The 26,643-nt window shown below is 59.6% G+C and overlaps 1 protein-coding gene across 1 annotated transcript; it reads right to left on the minus strand.

The window, feature by feature from the left end:
* Positions 1–1,348: 1,348 nt before the first annotated feature.
* LOC118622981 (testis development related protein) lies at positions 1,349–20,980 on the minus strand. Its single transcript, XM_036250550.1, has 3 exons — positions 20,876–20,980; positions 4,040–4,143; positions 1,349–3,088 (listed from the first exon to the last, which is right to left on the minus strand). The coding sequence occupies exons 1-3, from the start codon at positions 20,978–20,980 to the stop codon at positions 2,743–2,745; spliced, it is 555 nt and encodes a 184-aa protein (XP_036106443.1). The 3' UTR covers positions 1,349–2,742.
* Positions 20,981–26,643: the final 5,663 nt, after the last annotated feature.

A 26,643-nucleotide genomic window follows, 5' to 3' on the forward strand; every position in this document is an offset into this window, starting at 1 on the left:
CCGTAGTGACGAGAGCGCGGCTGAGTCTGCTGAGGCTACGCTGACCCGACGGGACAGGCTCAGCAGGGAAGAGGGGTGACTGAGGACGCAGGGGGCATGTTGTGAGCCCAGGGCACGGGCCCGTGGCCCCGAGGGCCTGGGGAGGGCAGAGCGCACCCCACCCGGCTCCGACCTGGCCCCAACCGGGAAGGCTGGGGCCCTGCAGTGACGGGCGCTGTCCCAACGCCCACTCCTGGGCCCAGTGGCCGTGCGACCTTCACAGGAACCGGAACCAACTCAGCCACGTGCCCAGGCTGGTGGGCTCAGCGGTCAGAGCGTCGGCCCCCAGACCAAAGGGTTTCGGGTTTGAGTCCCCGTCAAGGGCATGTGCCTGGGTTGCAGGTCTGACCCCTGAGCAGGAGGCAGCCCTTCGATGTCTCCCCCCACCCTCCGGCTCATCTGAAATCCACGGGAAACACCCTCCCCGAGGGTTAGAGCCAAGGGGGGGCAGGCGGGGGGGCAGGCAGCTCCCTGCCGGCTCCTGTCCGTCTCTCCACCCGCCCCCGTTCGAGTTCAAATTCACGACTGAAGATGAGGAAATGCATGTGGTCAGCGGGGCGGAGGCCTGGACGGGCAGCGGGCAGGACCCCTGACGGTTCCCAGAGCCCAGAAGGGAAAAGCAGAGGCAGAAACTCCTGCCCTGGACTCCGCCCTGGTCCCCGCGCCCCCATCCACAGTTCCTGCCTGAGGCCACGCGACATCACCCCTGCTTGGGGGAACGTCACACTCCTCTCGGGCCGGGGGGTCCGGGGTTCGGTTCCCACTGGGGGCACGTACCTCGGTTGTGGTTCGTCCCCGGCCCCGGTCGGGGTCAAACCACTTGCTATGTCCCTTTCACGTCGATGTTTCTCTCTCTCCCTCCTGCTCTATCTGAAGATAAATGCAGAGGTGTCCTCGGGTGAGGGTGAAATAAAAAAATTAGAAAAAGAATTCCTCTGAGAGGCAGCAGCTCCCCAAAGGGAAGGAGCGGTGAGCTGTGTCCTGTCGCTGGTCTGGTGGCTGGTGCCCAGCAGGTGCCGGGAGACACGCTCAAGCTGCAGCTCACCGGCCGAGCGATCGAGGCCCCCGAGCCAGGGCACAGCCGGCAGCGGTCGGGCGCCTGAGGCTCGGCCCCCACGGGGCCCCTCGCGGTCGGCCGTGACCTCGGGTCGGCGTGGAGAAGTCCGAGTGACGTCCTCGTGGGAGTGACCTGCTCACAGCTTCAAGAATCATGCCGACACCGAAAGGTGATATAAACGATACTTTTATTTTTAAAAATCTCAGCATTAAGGATGCATTTTACCCTCTTTGAAGCTGCGGTGCTCGTATTAACAATGACCAACACAGACCCCGCCGCCAAGACCTGATTCCTCTCGATCTGAGAACAGAGTTGCTTTGGTAAATCACGTCTCCTGAGGCACCGATAAATATTCACGTGAACCCCACAAACAGCTCCTTCCCTCTAACTCGATACGAAGAAGAGAAATTCTTGTGCACGAATCTCCGTGGGTGAGACACGGGAGGTTCTCGGAGCACGTTCCGATCCCAACGGCTTTTCTTCGGATTCTAAGGAGCGATCCTACGAAGCACTTTCTCCAGACTGGGCGCCGCAGGTCTTCCGCCCGGTCGCCCACGGGGTCCTGGACCCGAGCCCGGAGCCCAGGACGGGACGCGTGAGGCCGGGCACGTGCGGACCCCGCAGCGCTGCTCAGGCTGGACAGGTACCGCCTGCCGCACCGTCCGCTCGAGGAAAGTCCGCAGCCTGTTGTCTCGCTGAAATGACCGACCTTCCTGCACCTGGGGACAGAGCCCCACACTCTCAGCTCTGAGCGCCCCAGACTAGTGCTCCCTGCGAGAGGGACACAGTGTGACCAGTGGTTATTGTTTGTACCCAAAAAAAACTACCCGCCTTTCACACCTCAGACGGACCGTGCGCCGCCCACAGGCAGGAGCTGCCCGGGGACCTGGCGCGGCCGCAAGGCCCTTGACCGGCGCCCGCACACCAGCAGGAAGCCCGAGGGAGCCGGGCGATCACAGTGGCCGAGCCGAGTCGGGGTCAGAGTGGAGGCACTTCCAGTGTTTTGTCTACAGTTTCAACCCTACAATGAGCAAGCGAACGTTTTCCACACAAAATCATGGATTCAAGTTACGAAGACGGACCCACACTACAGCACTCCTAGTCCGTCATCAGAAAAGGACAAACCTTTAGAGGAGAAGAAAGATCAGTGTCGGAAAGTCCAGCGGTGCAGACGGGAGCTCCGAGCAGGCGGCTCCGTGTCCGCCGCAGGTGGGGGCCTCGTGCCCCTGGCGCAGCCCTTGCTGCCCTGGGTTTTGATTTGCTGACTTTTATGCAACACGAGACAGAGTGTGACTTCCCAGGGTAAACACGACGCCTTCGCAAGACGCCCGGGCTGGCGTGCTTGTCGCGTGGCCACAGCGGTGACGCGACGGCAGGACCAACCACGGCCCGGACGGCGGCCGCTGAGGGCGGCGGGAACGGACTCGCAGGACAGCAGCCGCGGCCCCGCCAAGCGGTCAGTGTCTGGAGATTCCGAACCGGCTGAGACAGGAAACGTGTGCAGAGCAGACTCCATGCTCTTGATCGGGAAAGACGGACAACTCAGGACTAGCAAACACACCACAGCGACTAAGGCCCTGAGCAGACGGGACGCGAAGCGGCAACGTCGGGGCGTCCAGTGTGAGGCGCCCGGGGACGGCCCGGCCTCACTCCAGCTCCTCCCAGCGCTCGGTCAGGTGGCCCCGGCTCTGGCGCCGGATGCTGACCAGCCTCCCGGCCGACCGCAGGCTCCAGCGCGAGCCACCCCCCGGGCTGGCCAGGCTGGTGTACTTGCCGGAGCCCGCGGCCCCCTCCTCCCAGCCCGGCCCCGCCGCCCCGGCACCCAGGGAGCCCCCCGGCTCGGCGGCCACGTCCTCCAGGGCGAGCTTTGGGGGCTCCCAGCCTTCAATCTCGTCCGGCTTCTTCGACGGCACGTTCTGCTTTAGGACCAAACTGTCCCAGAACCCAGGCTTCCTCTCGGTCCGCAGCTCCTCCTTCAGCCGCGCGCCGGCCCTGCAGGAGACAGGAGCGGAGTGGGGCGGGGCCTGCAGTGCGTCCCGCTGCGCACAGAGGCCCTTCTTCTACACACTTAAATCAGGCAGAAAGTGACACAAATCGACACGTGAAACTTTAAACAGCAAAATAGGGAAACATTAGTCACCGCACGTCAGCGATGAAATCGTGGAGCCTCGTCTGAGACCCCGCTTGGAACTACGCCGCCAATTCCCCCCGAGGAGGCTCTGGGTGCTCAGGTGTCGAAGCAAAGTAAGCAGAGGGAGCCAGGCCCGTGTGTGGGGGTCACTCCGTGTCCAGTGATTCCCAGAGGGTTCCCCACCCAGCTGGCTGGTCCCCAGCACGTAGGGGCATTTGCTGAACAAACGGATTCAGAGCCCCATGCACCACGGGGGGACAGTGGCCACGGGTCCCGCAGTCTGGTGGCTGGAGCACCCCCAATACCACGTCCAGGCTGCGCCCCCGAGAGGCTCAGTCACTTAGACGGAGGGGCCAGGACACAGGCCCGACTTCCCGGTCCTCAGAGAAGAACGTGGCTGTGGGCCAGGGGCGCGTCCGCGAACCCCGCGCCTCAGAGGCTCCTGGCCCCACCCAGCCGCCGGCATCACGTACGTTCACTTTCTAACCTCTTTATACCCTTTGCCGTTTTGAGTTTTTTCCCTTGAATTTATGAAACTGCTGAACGTCTAGCGCCGGCTGCAGCCTGGTCTGGCTCGTGGCTTCGGCCGCGACCGTGCAGTGGAGCAGGTCCGAGACCCTGCTGAGTGGCCTCCTGACCTCACAGGACACACACCTGCTCCGTCTCCATCCAGGGGCCCAGCTGGTCCTACGAATTCCCGCCGACCCCAAGGGGACGGACTCTCACCGCCACCTGCCCTGCTGTCCCCACGAGACAGGGACAGGGGTGCAGGCAGGGACCTCGCCACTCCCCACGCCCCCCATGGGACTCACCCTCTGGACTTGGGGGCTTTGCATCTCCCCAGCAGGTGCTGCTCGTCGTCACTATCGAACAGCGAGGTCACTTCTTTCCATCCTCGGAAGCCGGCTCCCTGCACCTGATAAAAGGTTAAGAAAGAGATCGAGTCTGAGGGAGAAAATGAACAGATCAGTTTTGCAACAAGATCTGTGGAGCCAAAGCCTAGAAAACAAACGGGGCGGCTGCCCGGTACCTGCGGGACGGCCATCTCGTCCCCTCCGCCGTCCGTGCCGTGAGGACAGCCACAGCGACCCCAGGACGGAAGCCCTGCGGGCACCCTCAGCCCCTGTGACAGGCTCCGCCGGGGCCCAGGCTGCCGGGCGTCCTGGTGCGAACAGGTCAGAACCCAGACGTGTCACCAGGACGCGTCACATACAGCGGAGGGTGGCGCGTGGAGATATCTCACCAAACATCTCTGAGAAGCAGGAACTAACGCAAAGGACGACGACTAATAACACAGGCGGGTCAGCCCTGTGGGCACCTCCCACCTGACCAGGTTCCGTCTCCGCTTAACCAGAGCAATTCGACGCGGACTCTGTTGAGGGTGTTCGGGCCCCAGGCCGGGAGTCAGACTGACCATCTGTCAGGCCAGGCGTCCCGGCAGCCCTGGGAGAACCGCACCCCTGGAGGACGCGGGAAGGTCAGCGTCTGTCTGTCCGGGAACTCAGTGGCAGTGTCCCCACTCATGTCCACGCGCTTCCTCGTGTGGCTGGGAGACGGGCCGTGTGGAGCCAGCTGCGTAGACCCCGAGCCCACTCTGTCCCTGTGGACGTAAAGGGGGTGCTGTGGGAAGTGACCTCATGGGACTGACCCTGGACTCCCCCGTGGGCAGTCGCGCCCCAGCCACTAACCTCCTGTCAAAGGCCGATGCCGGCCTCCAGCCAGCCCGTCCGCCGTCCTGAGTATCCTGGTCACAAGCTGTGAACAAGCTGCAACCACGGGAGAGCCCGTCACCCAACCTGCCAGTCCCCCCCGCTCACGGGACCTTCCACACCCCCCAACTCCAGACACATGGGAGAAGCCGCAGACCTGCCCCCAGCCCTGGTCAGCTTGGCTGGAACAGCCTGTGAAACCCCCACAGGCTGCCGCGTGCCGACACCTACGGCGGTGTTTCCATTCCAGGGCGTTGCTGGCGGGGGTACGTGTCTCGAAGCTCCTCCGTAGGAGCACCGGCTGTGCCGTCAGGGAGACGCGGTGCCGGGCCGGCTCATGGGCGGGAGGAGCCACAGGCTTCCGCACCAGCCATTCTGAGCGCTAAGTCACAGGACCTCACGCTTGAGCTCTGAGCCGTGACCCGGCCTCAGGCTCGCTCGGGCGGCTGGGTCAATGCGAACCGACCCCGGGAGCTCAGCAGACCACGGCTACCGGGCGGCAGGGCCTTTGCCAGCGCCCAGACCCCCGGGCTCCCAGCTCGGAGCAGCACCGGGGCACGAGGGGCCCCTGCCCGCGCCCGGGCTCGTCCGCGCAGGGACACCCCACACAGGCACTCAGCTGCGGGGACGGCGTGGGGGCCCTGTTCCTGCGGGCAGCGCGACTGGACCAGGTCGGACGCAGGGACCGGCCCTGGTGACTATTCAGAGAATAAAGCCAGAAGCACGGAGGCCGTCACCACCCCCAGAACCAGGAGGGGGGCGCACGCAGGCCTCAGGCTGGTGGAGTTTCATCTGTCAGGTTCGCCCTTGGCAAGGAAACCACCTCTCGGATGGAGTGAGAATCGGCTAACGCTTCCTGTTCGCTCCCACTGGTGCGGCTCGGGGACACCGGGCAACAGCCCGGCCACAGCCGCTGAAACAGGAACAGGGCTCTGATCAGCCTCCAGCTACCCTTTGGTGATTTGCTTTATTTCATCACTTATTCAATAGTATATCTTCCTTTTTTTATTTTTTATTATTTTTTTTTATCCTCACCCGAGGATATTTTTCCATTTTTTGTACAGATAGAGTGGGAGGAAGAGAGAGGAAGAGAGAGAGAGAGAGAGAAACATCGACGTGAAGGGACACATCGAATGGCTGCCACCCGCACGACCAACCAGGGCCGGGGACAAACTGCAACCGAAGTACGTGCCCTTAGCGGGAACCGAACCCGGGTCTCTCCGGACCGCAGGCCGATGCTCTAACCGCTGAGCCAAACCGGCCAGGGCTATCTTCTTTTTTTTAGAAGTATGTTTTTATTGATCTTTTGAGAGAGAGAGGCGGGGGAGAGACACATCCATCAGCTGCCTCCTGCACGCCCCACTGGGGATGGAGTCCGCAACCTGGGTGGGAATCGAACCAGGACCCCACAGTCCCCGGGACGTCGCTCAGTCCCCTGAGCCACAAGGGCCGGGCTCAACAGTGCTTCTAATTACCCTTAAACACCCGAATCACCCGGGTCAGCTCTGACCCTTCCCACTGACGGAGGAGGGAGGGCCCGCGTCAGGGCCAGTGTGTCCTGTGCCCCAGCCTGAGGAGGGGACGCACGGGGCAGTCCCGGCGGCGGAGGGCGGGTCAGACACGCGGAGCATCATCTCCTGAGTGGAGGGGCCACAGGAATGACCAGCAAGATGCGGGTGCGAGTCCACCCCGTGCGCCACCCACGCAGACACAGCACTGGACACGCGTCCTCCTCACACACGAAATCCGTGTGTTTGTGACTGTCACACACTCGAACACACCTGTGTCGTGTTTATGTATCTGCACACGTCTACAGTTATATGTTGTTTTTCAATCCTCACCCCAGGATATTTTTCCACCGATTATCAGATAGAGTTGGGGGGGGGGCATTGATATGAGACACTTATCGACTGGCTGCCTCCCACATGATCCTGACCAGGGCCAGGGATCAAACTGCAGCCGAGGCCCGAGCCTCTGACCGGAATCGAACCCTCGACTCTCCGGTCCGCAGGCCGATGCACCCGCCACTGGGCCAAACCAGCTGGAGCCAGTCGTGTGTTTATACGCAGAGTCAATGGGGAAAGTGGTCACGGAAGGACAGACGGCTGGCAGCCAGCAGTAAGGAGTCCGCCCTGGCGGACCGACCCGCACACTGTCCACTGTGCCCCACGCGTCTGTCACCGGTCTGGGCTGTCACAGCAGCGGGCCCCCGACAGGCCTCGCGGTCCGGAGGCTGGTCAGATCGAGGTTCAGGCAGAGGGTGAAGGCGTGGTTACGGGACCGTCCACGTGGTGAGTCTCACGACTTTCACGGGAAAAGCAGGAGAATGGTGCAGGGTTTTCGGGAGTGAAGGGTGGGACACGTGTGGTCAGAGAGCCCACGGCCAGTCCAGAACCGACCCCCAGCCCACGACGCAGAGCCCAGGGGCAGTGCCGACGCGGAGAGAACCAGGCTTCCAGAAACACCGGCTCCAGGACAAACCCGCACGCGGGGCAGCTTCTAAGCACCGAGCAGACGGCGGTGGGTCTGCAGCTCTGAGCCCCGGGGAGAACCCGGAGCCGGAGGGTCCCCGCTCCGATGCTGGGCACAGCACGCACCCCAAAGGCAGCAGCTGTGGCACCGCAAGGGGAGCAGCGCCCGGGGTGCCACCTAGACAGGGGCCTCTGCCCGGCTCTGACCCCCAGGGAAAGCGGGCGCCAAGCCTGGGGCACGGGGTCCAGCGTCCCGAGAAGCGGCTTAGAGGCTCAGTCGTAACTTCGGAGCAGAATCTGTGCGGAGGGAGGTGTGGGGAATGACTTGTTTACATCACAAACTTTATGTTCTTCGTGAATTTGGAAACAAAACAAAAAATGAACCAGCAAAATACTAGGAAAAACTGCAATATGTGATGATAAAAATCCAATATCCTCAACATGAACAGTTTTATGAGACAATGAAAAAGGCCAAGTAGAAAAGTGGGTAAAACGTAAGAAAACACAGGACTCTGCTGACACAAAGCGTCAGCCGGCTCAGCTTCTGACGCAAATGTACCTGCACTTGGTGGGCGGGGCCGGGTGGCCGTCCCCTGGGGACCCCGCCGCGCACCAGCTGCCCCCACCAGTGCACAGGCCCCTTCTCCTCCCACCTGCTCGTTACTGTTTCCCTGGTAGTGACCGTCCTAACGGGTGTGAGGTGGCGACTCATCGTTTTCATTTCCATGAAAATTAGTCAAATCTCTCTCCACATATTTGCAGGCCGTTTGTAACTTTCTTTTGAGAAATGTTTGCACAGTTCTGTTCTTTTTTTCCCAGCAGGTCTTGGAGCTGAGTTGTCGGAGTCCATCGTACAGGCCCCCCCCACACCGCCCCCCGAGTGTCTGCGAGCCCCCGTCCGGCCTCTGCGCCCGCCCGGCACTGGCGTGAACGGCTTTCCCGCGAAGGCGGGGTCTCTCCACCTTCCTCTCCCGTGGAGACACGGGCTGATGTAGACGTTTCCTGAAAGCAAAGTGGTTGGACACGGACTTCTGGGAAGTGGGGCGACCTGTGGTCCTGGCGGTTAGCGGCCGGCAGACGTGTCTCCCCGGTTCCGCAGGCCGCGCCTCCTGGTCGACTTTCCGTCCGGGCTGTTTCTGGTGGCTGCCCAGACCGGCGTGAGGTCGACTTGGGCCTGTGTCCTTCCCGGGGACTGTGGACGGGGGCGGGTCTGACGTTTCGGTCTTTGCTTCACTGAGTTGACGTCTGTGTGTGGGGTCCCCTTGGACTCCAACGTCATCTTTCGCACGTGATGTCCAGTTTTTCCAGAATCTTCCGCGGAAGAGTCTGTTCTTTCCCCACAGTGTGTTCCTGGCTCCGCTGACGTGGGTCATGGGGACGGGGGCTTCTGTCTGTCTGTCCTGTCCCACTGTCTGTCTTCAGGCCGGTTCTGTGCTGCTCACATGACTGCAGCTTGGGGTCAGGGCGTGTGAGGTCCTGTGGCCACTCAGCGTCCCTTAGAATTCCGTCTGAATTTTAAGGCAGATTCCCCTATTTCTGCAGACCCCGCGTGGGATGTCGACGGGCTGTGCTCACGCTGTGGGTCACTTTGGGTGGTGTGGACACTGTAACAACAGCCAGCACCCTCCTCAGCGAACACAGATGTCGTCCCACAGGTCTGTCTTTAATTTCTCTCAGGAATGTTTCCCACTGTCAGCGGACAACTTGTCTCCTTGCATGAATTTATTCCTAGGTACTTCATCCCTCGTGAAGCTACCCTAAATGGGGTTGCTTTCTTAATCTGTGTGTTGATTTTCAAAGTAGTATCTGGAAACACAAATGATTTTTTATTCTGCGACTTTCTAAATGTGTTTATTGGTTGTGCAAGTGCTTCTGTGAGGTCTCCAGGGTTTTCCACACCTGAGACCACGTCACCTGTTGAGAGCCTCCTGCCAGGCACAGCCTCTGCTTGGCTCCAATACATTTTCACAAAAACCCTCTACAGGTCTGCTCTTTCCAGCGTAAGCAATCTCACGGGTGATGTGATCGTAAAACCCTAACCGGGAGGGTCGGGGTAGTCAGACCCCAGGCACAGCACTTCCTTAGGAAAGTTCACCTTCGCCTTAAGCAAGTCCAAAGTGACTCTCTTCTCCGGACCCTCAAAGGCAGAACTGCCCTCAAGGGGGCACGTGACCTATCAACTGCTCTGCACCCCGCTTTCTCCAACCTCCGCTGCGTCCCCCCGCCTCTCCCTCCCTAATTCCAAGTACAGAAAGGGAACTGCAGAACCGTCCACCTCGGAGGCAGAGACCTCGCTTCCTGGCGCTGTGGCAAATCGTGGCTCAAATAAACTCATAAAAACCCTCTGCAGTGTTGGTCTCGTACATCGACGATATTCATCAACACAGTTCTACAGTTAGTTAGTTTTTACACTTCTAAGTTCTACACCACATTGAAGTGACTTGTGTACATCATCGCAGTGTTCAAGGTTGTGTTTTTGTCTATACATTTTCACGTGCTTTTCACTGAGCAAGTCTGGTGAAGCAGGTCTAACGGTTACGTTCTCCCTCGACGTCGGCCCGTCTGGGAGTCTTCACTTCCTTCCTTCTTGGGGGAATGTTTCTCGAGACACAGTCTTCTCGGTTGGTGTACTTCCCCCGGCCCTGTGAATACAACGTCATCCCATCTCCTCCTGATGGTCAGGTTTCTGCTGACAATCTCGTGGGCTCCTGTGCACGACAGATGGTTTTTTCTTGCTCTTTTCAAGATTTTCCGTCTCTGACGTTGGACAGTTTCATCGCAGGTCATCTCTAGCCGGAGATGGAGTCCGTTCTAGCCGGAATGCGCTGAACTTCTTGAACCTGGATGTTCGTGTTCTTCCTCAGGTTCGGGAAAGGCTCTGCCATCACTTCTTCAAGCGTCTGCCCTCCGGCCGCCTCCCGCCGCACCGCGGACCCGCCCTCCACGCTGCGCTGAGGGACACGCGTCTCCCTCCTCCGTCCTGACCTGATCATTTCAAATCACTTTCCTCCATGTCTGCGGATGCTTCCTTCCGCTGGGCCAGGCCTGCTGTTGAGATGCTCGAGAGAATTTTTCCCTTTAGTTGTACACTTCAGCTGCAGAATTAATATCATCCATTTCTTTTTTTAAATGTTTTTACTGATTTAAGAGAGAGAAGACGTGAGGAGAGAGAGAAACATCGATGAAAGATACGTGATCACCTGCCTCCTGCACGCCCCTGCTGGGGATCAAGCCAGCGACCCGGGCCTGTGCCTGGCCTGGAATCGAACCAGCGACCTCCCGCCACATGGGGCGCCGCCCCAGCCACTGATCCACACAGGTTGGGCTAATATTATCCATTTCTTTGTTGATGTTTACATTTTGTTCATGCATAACTCTCCTGAATTCATTCAATTCTCTATATTCTCTAGTCGCTTATTGAGTTTAATTTTTTTTATCCTCACCCAAAAACGTTTTTCCATTTTTTGTTCAGATAGAGTGGGAGGGAGAGAGAGGAACAGAGAGAGAGAGAGAAACATCGACGTGAGGGGACACATCGAGTGGCTGCCACCCGCACGACCAACCAGGGCCGGGGACAAACTGCAACCGAGGTACGTGCCCTTAGCGGGAACTGAACCCGGGTCTCTCCGGACCGCAGGCCGACGCTCTAACCACTGAGCCACACAGGCCAGGGCTGATGTAATTATTTTTGATTGTTAGGTAATTCATAGATCTCAGCTTCCACACACTTATTTTGTTCCTCCCGATGGGCTCTATTTCCCTGTTTCTTTGTACGCCGCCTTCTTCTTTGCTGGGACTTGAGCATTTGGGAGAACGGGGCCTCCCGGTCTTCGCAGACGGGCCTCGCGGGAGACGCCGCACCAATCAGCAGGCGGGAGACCTGCAGCCGCTCAGACCTTCTCACCGAGTCTGCTCCGAGCCTGAGCTGCTCTCCCACCTGCAGAGTTCGCTCAGGACCTCGCTCCTCCCGGTGTCTGTGTGCGGGGCGGCGGGTTCCCAGCAGCGCCCCACGGGGCTGAGCCCTCGCGTCCTCAGCGGCCCCGGATCCGGAGCACAGCAGCTCCGTCCCACCGCCGCCAGGTGAGACGGACCCAGTCCCGGGCAGATTCCCAGGAGGCTGGACGGCTCTGATGTGCTGAGGCGGCCGCAGGGGCAGAGGCCACTGAGGGAAGAGCGGGCCCCTCACCCCTCCCCCGCTGTCCGTGGCTGTGCCGGCCTCCGGGCTGCGCCTCCCCAGTTAAGGGGGTGTCTGTGGGCCCCGAGCCCGCCTGGGTGCCGTGTGTGAGCCGAGCAGGGCAGCTCCGGGTGCAGCCTGCTGGCTCTGCCAGAACCGACCCGCACGGCAGGGCAACGCGGCGCTGAGGAGCCGGAGAACCACCCACGTTGGGAAAACCACGCACGGGGATGTTTCTTCCAGGACAGTGAGGAACAGCACCGGGACCTTCCCCTGCGACATCTCTCAGCGCATCTCCCTGCCACATTGAACAGGTCTACGGGTTACAACACGGGCAAAATGCCTCCGTTTATTTTTAGAAATACCAGAACTATAAAACAACTTTGTTTTTGAAGTTATTCATCTTCAGCCAAAAGGCTTAGTCACAGCTGTGCAGAAGGCCTGTGAGGGATCTAAAAACAAACATCAGCAGTTACAAGAAAACACTCGCTCACACCAGGTCTTCTCTCAGCGCTGAGGGGACCGGGGCAGGAGGGGGTCCGAGCACCCCAGCGCGGCTCTGAGTTCCCGCGAACAACCAACGAGCCAGCAAGACAGTCACGTCTCTTCCACCGGAGTCAGGAGGCCAGGCGGGCGCTAGACGATGTCGTGAGTCTAATCTCACATCTCGTCCCGACACCTCTGGTGTCCTCCGCGGGGTGGAAGGGGGCCCACGGCCCACGAGGGGGAGAGGGCGCCAGGCGGGAGCAGAGGGTGCTCGTCGCTCCCGATACTGAGGAACAGGGCGGAGCTGCAGGGGCAGAGGGGCTGGGGCTGCCCACGGACTGAGACCCGGCCGTCTGGGCCACCCACCGCCCACCGCCCACTGCTCACCGCCTCCAGCCTGTGAGGGCGAGGAGCGCAGCCCCGTCCCCTCCACCGCACACCACTCTCGCTGCGTCTCAGGACGAGATGAAGGAGCAGACGAGGTGGTCTGTACAAAGGCACCTGAAGCGCACACCTGTCGCCGACGCGGGGCCAGCGGCGTCCCGGGCACTGCCGTCTCCCCCGACCCAGGCTCCTCCCTGTGAACGGAGTCGCAGCAGGTTGCACATCAGAACCCGTGACGAGGTGAGTCACCTCGGAATAAGGAGACACTTCACAGGCCCTTGGTCTCGGTGAGGGGTCAGCCGCCAAGGCCGCAGCCTGGCCCGTGGACAGGGACTTTGGTGGGGACACGGCCACGCTGCTCACGCACGTTACCTGCGGAGCCTAAAACGCTCACTTCCTGCCCCACAGCAAGTCAGCGGCACCAGCTCCCGGCCCCCAAACACGGGTTCTGGGAGGGGTGCTGACCTGTGTGCCTCAGTCACAAAATGAGTGACCTGCTTGGGACCCAGCTCTGCTGGCGACTCCTGGACACACAGCAGATCGTGAAACGGACAGCAGGTGTTTGCAGACCTTTCACGATTCCAAAAGGGTCAGCGTGTGGGCCCCGCCCCCCACGTGGTGCGGCCGCGTCTCAGCGCCCACACTCTGTCCTCCAGATGCTGCTCCAAGACGGTGGCCCCGGCGGCCCGGCTCCTGTCAGGTCCCTCAGCCTTGACCCTCCCCTCCAGGGGCACAGTCTCCACGGGCTTTGGAGCTCACCTCCCCCTCCTGGGTCTGGAATTTGGGCTCATTTCCCATCCGCACCTCCCGCCTCTAACAGTCTCCGTGGACAACGACCCTCGTGAGAGACCACACAGCCTGACGCCACGGCCTTCAGTCTTTCCCTAGAAGGTGAAGTCCGACCTCCTCCCTGAGACTGTGCCAGGTAACAGGTTCGTCTTCCGTGCCCAGACCTACCAGGGCCCCCCCACAGCCCTGCGCCGGCTCCTGCAGCCGACACCGTCCCTCCTGGGCCAGATCTACCTGCTGCCCCTAAATTATTCAGCTGGAACGGAGCACGTTCAGAACGGAGGTGTGTGCCCAGGCTCCTCACCCACACCCACCTCTGGTTCACCAGGGCAGCTCCCTGCCCAGGGCTCCTCACGCTCACCCCACACACACGGCAGGAAGTCACGAGAACAGTGGTGTTTGTGGCGCGGGAACTGGGGCCACGACGTCATCAACGCTCTTCTAAGGCAGTGACTGCTGGGGCCCTAGTTCTTTTTTAATACAAATGTGAATATTTGAAAAATGAAGAAAATACCACAATTTGTAACCTGTCCCGTAAGAGAGAGAGTAGCAAAAAAATGTAAACTCAGAAACGTGAGTTCGGATTCTCGTTAGTGGCCACTCCACGCCCGATGCTCTCTGACGGCTCCGAGCTCCTCGTGTCACTGCGGCCGAGTCCCGCGAGTTCCACCCGAGGCGGCGACGCTGTGGACGTCACGACGGACACGGAGCAACCGCCGTGGACATGCTGCCGCCGCGGGAACCAGGGCCAGGCCGTCGACCTCGGGCCACAGAACGTCCGTCGGTCCGTCAACACGTAACCTGCTCATGTGTGCTCCGCAGACGCCTGAACACCGAGGGGCCTGTCGGCCGGACGGCCCACCCCACCCCCGCTGGGCTGAGCCATGGCCGCCCTCCTCCGGCAGACACCGCGGCCTCCTGCCCAGGGAAGCTGGGCGCACTCGGCCTGACGCTCGGGGCCTTGGGGCAGCGACGTCAGCCTCCAAGAGCACCGGACGTGAGGACGGCAGCGCTGAGGCCCTGGGACGATGGTGCTCGCGTGACGGCCGGGCCTGGCTGCTCCGGTGTCTTCTGTGACCGGACGACCGGGCCTCACTGCCTCCGGCGCGCAGGAGGGGACCCAGGCCCCTTCCGAAGGCCGGAGCCAGTCCGTGCTGGCCACTGGGTCCCGACAGTGAGACCTGCACAGAACACTGTATTCCTGTCTCCACGGTAACGCGCGACTGGCTCTTTCTTTAAGAAATGCAGTTATCACCTGAGCTCCTGGGCACCTGCCCTCGGCTTGGCCCGGGGCCTGGCCTCCGGGTCGAACCTGTTTGCCCAGCTCACCTCACCTTCCGCCCGAGCCGGGCCCCTCTCCTCAGTCTCTGTGCTCAGCAAAGGTGAGCTCAGGCCTCCCTCAGGGCAGCACCGGAGCTGAGGGCAGGAACTCGCTTGTCTGACTGCACAGAGCACAGGGCCGCTGCGGACGGACGGCCGACAGCACACAGCTGAGCTGCCAGCACCCACCCGGCCATAGCCGGGCCCTGTCTCACCCTCAGAGGTCAGGCCCACGCGCTGGGCCTCTGTCTCGGCCCTGATCCTGAACCAGGGCTCACTGCCCCCCACGGACAGCTGCTCCCCAAACCCAGACACGGCAGTCGGCACTGTTCCCAGCAGGTGACCTAAATGACGGCAGAATGAAGACCTCATGGCCTCACCCTGGGGACAAAGTGCTCCTGTGAGGAAGGTCTGAGCCCAGTGAGGCAGGGCCGACGACCGCAGCCCGAGACCGGACAGGTGTGCGACCCCGTGTTCAGTTTGATTCCAATGCTCGTTGAAACCCAGTCATCGAACTCAAATGTAATGATGAGTGGCATTTTTTTAAAAAAAATCGTCACTTGCGGATATTTTTCCATTGTTTTCAGATAGAGTGAGTGGGAGAAAGGGAAGAAGGGGGAGAGAGAGAGAAACATCGATGCAAAAGAGACACACTGACTGGTTGCCTCTTGCACGACCCCAACCAGGGCCGGAGATCAAATCACAACCGAAGTACGTGCCCTTAGCGGGAACTGACCGGGGCCTCTCTGGTCCGCAGGCCGACGCGCTAACCGCTGAGCAAAACCGGCCAGGGCATGAGTAGCATTTTAAAAATTTTATTTTTAGCCCAGCCGGTGTGGCTCAGGGAACTGGGCATCCTCCCTGGACTGGGGGGTCCTGGTTCGATTCCTGGTCAGGGCAGGTGCCCGGGTTGTGGGCTCGATGCCCAGCAGGGGGCGTGCAGGAGGCGCCAGAGCGATCGATGTGCCTCTCACATCGATGTTTCTACCTCTCTCCCTTCCTCTCGCTCTAAAAACCAATAAAACGTATCTTTAAGAAGCTCTCTATGGGCCACCGTACGTGTGAAAGGCAAGCGGTCGGTGGCCTCGGGGGAGCCTGTGTCCCACGGCTGGAGGCCCACAGCCCTCACGTCACCCACTGGCTGCATCACCGGAAGCACAAGGACGAGAGCTGATTCTCAAGGTCGAAGCGGCTGAGACTGGCCAGGAAGAGGCTCGCAGGGGCCTGAGCAGGTTGGCCAAGGACCTCGAGGGGTGTGGCGGTCCCCGGCCCCTCCTCGGTGACGGCTTTCTGCAGCTAGAGGCGGGGACACCACATCAGGGGTCTTCTGAGCCCGAGCTCATCGGCGTCAGCTCGTCCTGACCCAGTTTCACGGCTAAAACCAAAACTGAGGTTCGGACAGGTCACCCACCAACAAGCGGCAGAGGGTGAGGCCTCACGGCAGCCCGGGAGCCAGACTCCACACCCGAACCCGGGCTGTTTTCAGGGGAAGGACGCAGGTGCCTGGACTCCAGGTCAGCCTGTCGCCTGGTGGGACTGCAGGGACCATGCAGAAGTCTTCATCAGGACGTGCAGACGTGCGAGAAGCTGTGCACTTACGATGCCGCTTTTACCCTCAGGTGTACAATTCTGCAAACATTCTGACCATCCCTGTGGGCGAGCCAGCCCGGCCAACACCCCACACAGCTGGCTGAGGGCTGTGGGCTCCACCTCTGTGGGACATTTAGGGTTAACCCTCCCGTCACTGTGCGCAGGCCCCAACCCAGCGGTTCGCGTCCAGAGCTCTGTCCTCAGACACGTGGACCAGAGAAACCCTCCTGACCGTCACCGCGGGAACAGTTCTTTAAAAGCCTATGTATCAGCCAAGGACTGCGTGATGCTGACACACACTCAGCATGAAGAAGCTGCTCAGGTATCAGTGAGCCCAAAGCTACTGCTAAGTGGAACAGAGCCCGTGGATGTGTTTAAACGTTGTTCACTAAAGCGCACACTCGGCCAGATGCCGTCCCCCGGGCCCACCAATGTTGGGTCTGAACTGGGGAGCTCAGACAAAGCATCCGCTGTCCAGTCACCTCCACACCTGTCCTCCCGACACAGACACAAGCTTGGGGCACACTCGCAGCTCCCCACACGGGTGAGCCCGTGTCCCCAACACGGAGGTTCACCACCCTGACTCTTCCAATCTCCTGAGCAAACGGAGTCACATGAAATGTTCCCTGGGTTGTTTTGGGGGGGGGGTGCTTACAGAACATGTTTAAGCCTTTTAAAATTTTAACATGAAAATATGCCAAAAATTCTCTGAGACTTGTTTTCGAAGGCATTAATTTAAAGCTGCTAAATCCTGTGTGTTCCAGCCCAAAGCCCTGCAGCCGTCTCCCGGCACCGGCAGAAACCCCACCTGTGCATCTCGTGGCTCTGCCTGCACCACGCGGGGGGCAGAGGTGCGGCCGTCAGGAGAGGCCCAGGAGCCAGTTTGGCATTTAACTCAACAGCCTCAGCAATGACTTTTCCCAGCTGCAGAGCTGGACCTCAGTGCCCCGTGACACTACGCAGGGAACAAGTTCAGAGGGGTCACAGCAGAAAAGCAAACGTGTGACTTTAAACAGACAGTTACACGGACACACAAGTGCTTCCTGGTAGCCCCACAAAGGAAAAGATGTAACAATACTCCCCATGGAAAAGAAGGGAGAGGGCAAGACCTACACTTAGTATCCAGAGATCTTCTACTGTAAGCACAGAGTTTTTAATAAAATAAACATCAGACTCATGGAAACTTGTTGCTCTCTCCTTGTTGTTAAATAACTGCACTGAAAGTCTCGCCTTACAGGCCTGTCTTACTTTCCTGCGACAGCGCTGCCGCACGAAAGTTCACGGCCTGAGGAGCAGCCCAGAGACACTCATTTCTCCAGCGTCCAAACTAGTTCAGTAACAGCGAAGTTCCTGAGGCCACACGATTCTGAAGGCCTCACATGTCACACTTATTAGAACCTAACATTAAGCTCCTTTTTCTTTCAATAAGCAGCGCAGACGAGAGCTGTGTGACCTGATTTCCACGGGAGTCGGGCCACCAGCTCTCAGGGCGGACTGTGCACCTGTCCACACCCGGGCCAGTGGCTCCCAGCTGCCCGTCGGGTCCGAAACAGGCTGCCGGACCTGGGCGCCGGGCGGCAGGGCTCACGCTGAGAACCGAGAGGTCGGAACCCGACACTTTGGCTCCACCCTTCTCGTTCACTGACTCCTACTCACTCCAACTGGAAGTTACGTAGGCAGAAGTGTGAGGGTAGCTTGTCACAGAGGGTCGAATTTAATTCTAACAGAAACTGGCTTTGGGATAAAGACCAATCCTCTGAAGGAATGAACTACATTTTGAGGATGACTAACCTGTGACCATGAAAACACCACCAGTTTATCTGTACCAAAGATTTTCAACACATGAAACTACAGATACCCTTAATACAGTGATACCTCGGTTCTCGAACATAATTCGTTCCAGGAGGACGGTCGAGAACCAAATTGTTCGAGAACCGAAGCAATGAAACCCAATAGGAAATAATGGAAACTGGATTAATTCGTTCCAAGCCCCAGAAAATGCCTATTTACTGGCCTAATTTGTATATAATATGTAGAAAAACATAAGTCTCAACAAGAAATAAAAGTGTACAGTATGTCTAAGGGTTAAATTCAGTGTAAAGCGTGACTCTCTCCACAAAGCGTGACTCTCTCCACAAAGCGTGACTCTCTCTCTGCACTCACACTGATGACGCAAGCAAGGCGCGCTGGGCCGAATGAACGCCATTCGGCTCAACTCGGAAGTTCGAGTTCCAAATATTTGTTCGGATTCCGAGACAAAAGTTTCTCGAATCTCCTGGTCGAATACCGATTTGGTCGAAATTCGAGGCGTTCGAGAACCGAGGTATCACTGTAAAGGAACGTTCAAACCGCCCAGCTGAATCTCACTCCCAGAAGATAACAGGAGAAAATCCAGATGACTTTGGTGGTGGCGGTGACAACACCGAATACGTGATCCATGGACGAAGTGACTGGCAGCCTGCCCTTCATCAACATCGGAAACTTCTCCTGACAACGAGGTCAGGAAATGAAGAAGACAAGCCACGGGAGGGAATACTTGGAAAAGGTACATCTGATAGAGGACTGTTATCCAAAATGTACAAAAATCCCTTCAAACTCGACAATAAAAAATACAAAAGTAACTAGTTTTATTAAAAATGGGACAAAGACTGTAACAGACACGTCACCAAAAAAGAGGGGCGCACACGAAAGAGGTTCACGCCACACACCATCAGGCAAATGCAAATAAAAACCACAGCGAGGACCAGGACGCACCTGTTCGAATGACCAGCACCAGCACTGACCACGCCCAGGGCTGGGAGGACGGGGCGGCGGGACCTCCCACTCTGCTGGTGGGATGCCCGTGGGGCCACTCAGGGAGACGGCGTGACAGCTTCGTACAAAGTGAACCTTCTCTCGTCACCCAGCCCAGCAACCACTCTGCTTGGTAGTATCCATCCGAGTTAAAAACGTACGTCCACACAAACCTGCACACAGATGTTTCTAGCAGCTGCATTCACAGCTGCCCGTGTGTGACAGCAACCACGACGTCCTCCCGTACGTGGCGGGTAAACCGTGGTCCATCGAGATAATGGGACATTATTCAGCTAAAAAGCAACGGGCTCTCAAACCAGAAAAGACACGGAGGAACCGTGAACGCACACGACTGTGTGATTCCAAACCAATGACATTCAGGAACAAGGCAAAACCAAGGAGACAGTCAATTGATCAGTGGTTGCCAGGGGTTAAGAGGAGGGATGAGTGAGTGAGTAAGGAGGTTTTCAGGCGGTGAAACCATGTGATGCTGTGACCCTGAACCATTTCACGATGTGTGTGTCGGAGTCTGTACAGCGTAGCTCACAGAGAGTGGGCTGTGCTGTGAGCTCGGGCTCCGGGTGAGGGGCTCCCCAAAGGGTCTGAGCGTGGGGCAGGCAGTGCCTGTGGGCACAGAGGGCATGTGGGGACTCGCTGTGCTTTCCGCCCAGCTGTGCTGGGTGCCTGAAAAATAACTTATTAACCCACACGCACAGAAATACACAGCCAAAGGATGCCGACGACAACTCCATAAACTGCAAGGTCAGGAAAAATAAACTTCAATGAATGTGTCACCAGTGGCTGAACCCAGGCGGACACGTGCCGTTCCATCTCCTGCTCTCCCAACTTTTCCTTATGTGAGGAATTTCTCAAAATGAAACTTGAAAAGGGTTTTAGGGTTCATCAGGAGAAAAGGAAGCAGAGCACAGAAAGGATCAATTAAACATTTTAAAGAGTTCATCCCAAAAGAGATGTTGCTCATCTTTGATCAACAAGTTATTTAAAATATTAAATAACTGTGGCCACATATACATTCCCATCATTCCATTTAAGAGAGTTGCTGTTTAGAGTGACCATCAATTTTGAGATTTAAAAAATAAAACTTCGGGTTAGCACTAATACTATGAACAAGTAATTTCTGAAGGCGGTTCGGATAGGAACCGTAGTTGAAGGCTTACTCGAATTCATTAACCGACTAATCCAGACGATAAGTGAACCGTTCACAAGTCCCGAGAAAGACGCATCACCACTAACTTCCAGCAGCAGTTTCCAAACATGTAACAAAACATAAATGTTCTGCCCCCTTCAAACGAGAGAGACCGAGAAAACAGCGCGCTTCTGGCCCCAAGTCCAGGAATGAGCGCGGCGCGCCCAGGATCCACCTGGGACCCTTCCGAGGAACAAATGCTGATCATTCCAAGCGTGTCTCCGAACCTGCAGGGCCGGTGTCTCCGTTTTCCGGAGAAAGGTCACCCGCCTTCTTCCTCCGGACGATCAGACTTAAGACAAGGAGACAGTTGTTACCCAGACAAGTGCTGCTCGCTTGGCACGTCGCTGCGGTCGCCGAGAGCTTTCTGGTCCGGCGGCGGGAGCGCCCAGGGACCCCGGACCCGCCCGCTTCTCCGCCCCGCGCGGGGACTTGCCAGGTCCTAGGCGGCCTCCACCTCCGCAGGAAGCTCGCGGCCCCGCGCCAGCGTCGCAGGTGCCCGGTCCCGGCCCCCGGCCCCGGCCCCCGGCCCCGGCCCCGCGCGGGGTGGTGAACACGGACGGCGGCGGGCCCCGGAGAAGCCTCGAATCCTCACGGGACGCACCCACGTACCGCCACCCGTGCGCCCCGATCCTGCGAGCAGCCCCTCCGCGCACCCCGCCTGCGCGCCGCTGTCTGCGCGGCCCCGGCCTCACCTGCGCGCCTCCCACCTGCGCGCCCCTCACCTGCGCGGCGGCGGCGTCCGCGGCGGGCGGCGGCTCCCCCCTCAGGCCGTCCTCCTCCTCCGGGGGCTCGTCCAGAAGCACTCGGCTGCGGCTCAGCTTCCACATGCTCGGCCCCGGCCCCGGCCCCGGCGTCCGCGCGTCCGTGCGCCCCTCTCCGGCCGGCCCGCAGCGCGCGGAAGGTCGGGCGGCGGCTCCTGCGGGGCCCGGACGCGGCGAGGGGCGGGGCCGGGCGGGCGGGGCCACATCACGCTCCCGGACCCGGACCCGCCCTGCGCCCCCTCCCCCCCAGGCTCCCGACCCAGCTCGGGTCCCCACCTCCGCTCGGGACAGGGTCCCGCCCCCGGCCAGGCCTACAACCCCCGCCCTGGACCCCGCGCCTCAGAGACCTGGCCCCGGACCCAAACCCAACCCGGCCAATCCCCGGCCAGGCCGCCCCCGCCCCCACCCCCGCCCCCACCCGGGGACTCCGCCCCACGGCCAGGCCCCGCCCCGCCCGGGCCACCCAGGACGAGGCCCCGCCCCCACCGCCTACCCGCCCCCACCCCGGGCCGACCCCTCACCCTGGCGTGGGGCGCGGCCATGTCCGCGGGGCGCTGGCGCGGGGGGCGGGGCAGCCGGGCTCCGGTCCCCATGGCAACGGCCGCGGGACGCGGGGCGGGCCAGTGCGCATGCCCACAACCGCCTCCGAGAGGGGAACCGGGGGCTGGAGACGCGGTGGTTGGAAGGTATCTGGAGGCCGCTGGCTCGCCCAGAAAAGTGACGCCGCAGGCCGGTGACCCCTGTGTCCTTGGAGCGAGGTCCACCCGCGCCCAAGGCCTCGGTCCACCCACAGGCGACGCTGGGGCTCCAGGTGTGCGGGGTGCGCGCGCCCGCAGTGCGCCGAGAGCCCTGGACCTGCGCCGAGGGCTCCTCGCGTCTGGCAGGCGGGACGCCGGGGGTTGGGCACCTGCAGGTGCCGCCGAGCCCCAGGAAGTGGAGCAGGCGGGCAGGTGCGTCCCCTGCACCGCCGTCCGCGACAGCCCGGCCCGGAGAGGCGGGTGGCCTGTGTCCAGACCAATGAGAGGAGAAGGAAGGGGCTTTGTGAGTATCCACGTTCAAGTCTCGGCATCAGGGGAAAGGGAGCAAGGTAGCTACACCCGGGCTGGCCAAAGGGAGACACCCGCCCCCCTGGACCAACAAGCACTTGGAGGACGCCCAGTGGCCCCTCCGCAGTGCAGCCGTCCTGGGGCAAGAGGAAGAGGAAACCACTTGGAGGGCTTTCTGACCCAACAGGTGAGCTGCGCTGCACCTGGCGCAGGGAACAGGGGATCCGACAGTCTGCGGTGGGCTTTCTGTAGCTAAGGAGACACTCATGTCACAGAACTGCAGGGACCCAGCCTGCATCCCACCTGGCGCAGAGGGTCCTCTCCCACGTCACCAAAAGTCCAGCAGGAGACCCGTCACCGCTGAAGCACAAGGTGACTTATTTTGTGTAGTGTGTTACACTCCATTATAATCAGAAAAACACAAATTAACGTGAAATGCCGTTTCCCCACCCATGGAAGTCGTAAGGATTTACAAAGGCGTGTCCAGTGTTGGGACAGCGGGAGGAGCCGTGGGAGGCAGCCCCGCTGGTGAGGCTCCGTGGTGGGTATAGTCTGAGCGCCCAGGGTGCCCGGCCCCGTCCCATTCCGGTCAGGTGTAGGCTGGACCCAGGAGGCCTGGTCCCTCCCACATCGATGTTTCTCTCTCCCTCTCCCTTCCTCTCTTCCTAAAAAAATCAATTAAAAAATATTTTACATAAAAACTGTTGGAGGCAGATTGGATCCATTTGTGAGTCTCTCTGAAAGTTGAACGTGCCCACCTTCCTGCCAAGCAGACTAGCTTCTGCAGAGAAACTTCTTTCCAATATCCTTCATATTGTTTATAACTTCACTGGACATTCATGTGCGTCTTGAGTAATTTAAAAATACATTTATAAGGAGATCCCAGAACTGTACACTTCTGTAAACATTTTACTTAAGTATTGCAACTTTACTGCTACTACCAAAAAAAAAAATCAAATGCACCTTTTGGGTTTTTCCAGAGCAATCAGCAAAACGTTGAAGATAAAGGAGTCTCTGAGTTTGTCTTCAGGGGAGAGGCCTCCAGGGGCCTCCAGACAGACCAGTGGTGTCAGGCACAGGGCCTCACAGGGTTAGTGGTCAGGATCGAGGGGCCCAGGGCTCACTGGGATAATCCTGTTTAAACATCAGCCAGACGCGTGCAAAGCAAGACGCCTTCCCCGTGAGCCAAGGATCCCAGATAAGCCGCCACAGGCTCACCAGGGCCCCAATATCTCTGGACCCACCAGGCACAAATATTACAAGTGGATGAAAACCACAGAACACTTATAAAAAATGCTCTACCCAGTAGAAATTAAATTTAAGAACTTCTTCCTCGGGAGATACAAGAATACTGAACATTTTTATAGACACACCTTCTCCAACCAGGTCAAATAGGCACATGCAACCGAGTACACACATGGGCAGTGGTCACTGGATGCATGACCAACACACCGGTCCACTGTCAGAACCACTGCGACAAAGTAGAACCTGAAACAGGCTGCCAAGCAAAGCCGGGGTCGAAACAGCCCTCAGAGACACTGCAAACCACACGGAAAACCGACTCGGGTCTCGTTATTCACACGGGGGCTCGGCACCTGGTCCCAGGCCCCGGCTTCCCCTCCACTGCAGTAGCCGCATTTCTGTGCTTTGAACGTTTCCGTTGTACATGCGTGGTCACCTCCTGCAAATCCGGATGATCCGGGAGAAGAAAGCCGGGCTCACTACGTCAGAAAGCGCAACTCCAGACGGTTGTAAACATTTTGCATCATTTCCAGGGGAGGGGGCGTCAGGCAGTCTCGGATTCTGAGAAGCACTTCTCACAACCCCGGGGGGGGGGGGGGGGGGGTCTGCCTTGGGGGGTGGGGACCCTTGCAGGGCCCTGGGGGGCTGCCTCTGCACAGCAGGCTGGGAGGCTTCTGGGGAGCGGCTGAGCCCGTTTCCATGGGGACCTCCACGCTGTCCCAGCACGACCTCCCTGTCGGTGCCACCGCTTTAGGCCAATGGTTCTCAGCCTTCCCAACGCCCGACCCTGAAACACGGCTCCTCCCGTGTGTGGGCATCTGCTCGTGGGCAGACCTGCCTGGGGACGACAGAGGAGTGGTGTCTCGGTTCCTAAGACCACTGGAAAGATGTGTTTTCCGATGGTCTTAGGCGACCCCTGTGAAAGGGTCGTTCAACCCCAGGTTGAGAACCGCTGCCCCAGTCAGCGCTCATTCCCTGCTGCCACGCGGGCCCTGTGCACGGCGACACCTCCTCCGCCAAACACCAGTCGTCTCCTCAGGGCCTCGACCTCTGGGGCTGACCTCTGTGTCCTGTCCAGCCTGTGTCAGCGCGAACTCTGCTGAGTCAGACGCCCCACCCCGGCCGCTGCCCACCTGCCTCACGAGCATCTCATCGACGGGCCACCCTCAGCGGGACACCTGTTGCGTCAATTTGGACAGAATCCCTCTGACCCGAGATGTTTCCTCCTAGAGGTTGTCCAGCCCCCACTCCTGGGCCCTAAACCCCGAGTCCCTGTGCCCCGCACAGGCCCCTCTGACCGAGGTCCTGCCTTTCAGCTGAGAAACAGACCAGCCTGGGCTCCTCCCAGGGCAGCAGCACCCCTCACGCCCGACACTGAACCGGAAGCGCAGAAAGTGACCCCCCACCCTGCTGTCTCCACTCGGGGCTGGTGGTCCCTCCACCGCAGTTACTGTCCATCCTCCTCATCACAGGTCAGCGCCTTGTCATTAACTCCGGCTTCCTCCTGAGGGGGCCAGGAGCAGAGGGAACACACCGGCCCTTCCAGAGCTTCTCCTATCGTAGTTAACAAGGGTCATATTTGTTTTCTTTCAAATTAAAACTATGTTGAAGGTTATTCTGCATGTAAGTAGTTACATTTATATGCTCTTCAAGCCTGTGACCTGTCAGCACAGGGCGGCAGGGGCCCCGGCAGGAGCCGCTGCCGGGAGCGAGGTGCCGCCAGCCCTGGGCGCTGTGGCTCGAGGGGCTACGCCGTCCCTCTGCCTTGGTGTCTGCAGCGGGGAGGAGAGTGTGGTTCACCTCGTGGGCAGCAGGTGTGCAGAAACCCTGGGCTCCCAGAACCAGTATCAGAAAACGTGTAGTCTCGACAGCAGCCACCCCCAGAGGAGAAGCCATCCTCGCAGTGATGGGGGAGCAGAGGGAGGTGAGGGGCACTGAGGAGCAGGGAATGCTGCTGGGGGCCCGCCCCTCCCCCGGAACCTCCACCTCTGGCCTCCCGTGCCCTCTGCTCCTGCCTGAGGCTCAGGACTGTTCTGGGCTGGCCACTCCTCAGTGGCTTTAGTCAGGCGCCCTGGGAGACAGGCGGAGGGCCCTGTGGCTTTTGCCAAGTCTCACGGTCAGCAGGACAGTGACACCACCTCTGTGGTCTGCACTTGGAGCTTCGAGGGTGCGGGCCCCAGGCGCCCGCGCTGAGGACGGGCTGCGGGGAGCAGGGGCCTGAAGAGCCCTGTTGCAGCCCTCGGGCCGGGGGCAGGCAGTGTGGTCCACCGTCGTCCCAGCAGGGAACCAAGGGCCCAGGCTCCCGGTGCCTCAGTAACCACCACGCAGCCCAGGAGTCGCTCTTCTTGAGAATTCTCTGTTGCAGGGTCTGGGCTGGGGGTCCTGTGAGGGAGGAGAACTTCCCTCTGCCCTCCTGGGTCCTGTGACTGGGCCTGACACTTTTTAAAAAAAGAATGTTTTTCTTTTATTGATTTTAGAGAGAAAAGGAGAGAGAGAGAGAGACAGAAACATTGATGAGAGAGAACGACTGGCCTCCTGCACGCCTCCCACCGGGGATCGGGCCTACAACCTGGGCATGTGTCCTGACCGGGAATTGAACTGGTGACTTCATGGTGCAGGGTTGACGCTCAACCACTGAGCCCCACCTGCTGGGCTGGCCTGAGACTGAGCGGATGAGGGGTAACAGGAGCCCACGCTGCGCGGTGCTCTCCGGCTGCGTGCGCGGCGGCAACACGGGACCCGAAGGTGCAGTTAGTGAGAGGGCTGAGCGGCCGGAGGTCACATCCACAGCGCAAGGCCGACGGGGAGCAAACGGCTTACTGCACACACCTGGGTGCAGGCAACTGAGCCGAGAAGGGTTCAGCCTCGAGTCAGGGTTGGGGTGCCGGTCATACACCCTACTTCTAGCTTCCGGCAGTTCCTGCTGATGTGCTCTGTCTGGCCCCTTGTCCACTTTGCAGCAGGGCTGGTCTGGTATCTCGTCCGGCATCTGCTGGGTGACCCAGCCTTGCGGACGATCCGGAGAATCCTCATCCGTACTCAGCGAGAGGCTGAGCAAAGGTCCTGCAGCCACACAGTTTCCACAGTTTCTGCCTTTTGCAAACTGTTACCTTCACCCTTTAAAACGTTCCTGACCCTGTCAGTTAGGACCCAAGTTTATGTACTTTTTTCAGCAAAGTTTGTGGGGCTGGCAGGAGACAGAGGGGTGTGGGCTGGGCCTGCAGCTCCCGGGACAGTGCCTGGGAGCCCAGGGCCGTGGAGGAGGCTTGTCTGTCCAGGTCCACCTGGACATCGGCCCTTCCTCACGGAAGTTCCGTGACCTGCTCTGCTCTGGGCCTTCAGCTCAGGGGTCAGAGTTCTCGTGTGGACCTTCTGGGTGCGCATCCCGCACCCTCAGCGGCGGTGCCAGGACCTGTGCCAGGGCCTCCGGCGCGGTGAGCA

Source organism: Molossus molossus, unplaced genomic scaffold (assembly GCF_014108415.1).
Source record: "Molossus molossus isolate mMolMol1 unplaced genomic scaffold, mMolMol1.p scaffold_m16_p_9, whole genome shotgun sequence".
NCBI lineage: Eukaryota > Metazoa > Chordata > Mammalia > Chiroptera > Molossidae > Molossus > Molossus molossus.

Bases quoted from the DNA above. Each gene is read 5' to 3' on its own strand.
- LOC118622981 (XM_036250550.1), bottom strand. From the start codon at position 20,980: ATGTGGAAGCTGAGCCGCAGCCGAGTGCTTCTGGACGAGCCCCCGGAG. The intron at 4,144-20,875 runs GTGAGGGGCGCG...ACCTTTTATCAG, and splicing joins CGGACGCCGCCGCCGCGCAG to GTGCAGGGAGCCGGCTTCCG. The intron at 3,089-4,039 runs GTGAGTCCCATG...TGTCTCCTGCAG, and splicing joins AAAGCCCCCAAGTCCAGAGG to GGCCGGCGCGCGGCTGAAGG.